Source organism: Galeopterus variegatus, unplaced genomic scaffold (genome assembly GCF_000696425.1).
Source record: "Galeopterus variegatus unplaced genomic scaffold, G_variegatus-3.0.2 Scaffold1471, whole genome shotgun sequence".
Lineage (NCBI taxonomy): Eukaryota > Metazoa > Chordata > Mammalia > Dermoptera > Cynocephalidae > Galeopterus > Galeopterus variegatus.
The window spans coordinates 239,044-240,033 of NW_007727582.1; the positions used below are offsets into that span (position 1 = coordinate 239,044).

At 52.0% G+C, this 990-nt stretch overlaps 1 protein-coding gene across 1 annotated transcript in view; it reads left to right on the forward strand.

Annotated features, from left to right (window-relative positions):
- The window catches only part of RBM19 (RNA binding motif protein 19), a 150,142-nt gene that overhangs the window by 16,670 nt on the left and 132,482 nt on the right, over positions 1-990 (forward strand). The window contains exon 9 of the mRNA XM_008577257.1: positions 708-779. Coding sequence (XP_008575479.1) covers positions 708-779 — 72 coding nt within the window. The remainder of the gene's footprint in view (positions 1-707; positions 780-990) is intronic.

Consider the following 990-nt stretch of genomic DNA (forward strand, 5'->3'; position numbering starts at 1 on the left):
AGGAGGAAGAGAATGGAGGATGTTTATGGGGATAGAAGAGGCACCTGGATGGGGGAGTGGAGGGAGGAATCATAGACAAGAGAATATAGATAGCCTTGTGATGGAGGCAGAAAACCCAGGTTATGCCATTGCCACCTATTAGTTGAGTGTACTTGGGCATGTCACCTACGTGCTCCAGAAGAGTGGGGGAGGAACCCCTGCTCTGCTGCCTCGTGGGCCTGAGACCCAATGTGGTCACAGATGTGGAGGCCCCCTGTGCTTGAGGACAGACTACCTTGCATGCGTGTTTCTGTGCACATCAGGGCCTCAGGAGCTCAAGGACAGAGCAGGGTTAGGGACAGCCTCTCCACGACTGAACTGGATTACGAATCTGCCCAACAGGCACCTCTCCTCCAGAGCCTGCCACAGAGCAGGTGCTGCTAGGACTGGGGGTAAGGCTGGAGAGGGGCAGAAAGGCCTCCTGTGCTTCTGACTCCTGGAGTCCAGCGTCTTTGTGCACAACACCAGACCTCGGGATCTAAATGCTCCCTGCAAAGGGAAATTTGGCTGGTGTGGGTGGGAGGGAGTTCATTTGTATTTTAGAGATTGGGCAAAGATAGGGGTGTTCCCCCACTTTCTTCACTGAGCACAGTATGGGTGTTCCTCTCTGACTCTCACGAGTGTCTGCAGGGCCTGCAGATTTCGCTTTTGTCATTGTTCCCTTTCAGGGTACATCTTTGTGGATTTCAGCAGTGAAGAGGAGGTAAAGAAAGCTCTGAAATGCAACAGGGAATACATGGGTAAGGAGCCCGGGCTGCATGCCATCTCTGAGTGCTTATGGAGTTTGTTCATTCATTTACTCCCCAAATTTTTGTTGAGAGTCTACTCTGCAGGTGCTGTTCTAGGCACTGGGGATACAGCAGGGAGCAAACAGTCCCAAATCCCTGCCCTTCTGGAGCTGACAGAGTAAACTGACACACAGTGGGGAGAGATAGGAATCAAATAACAGCA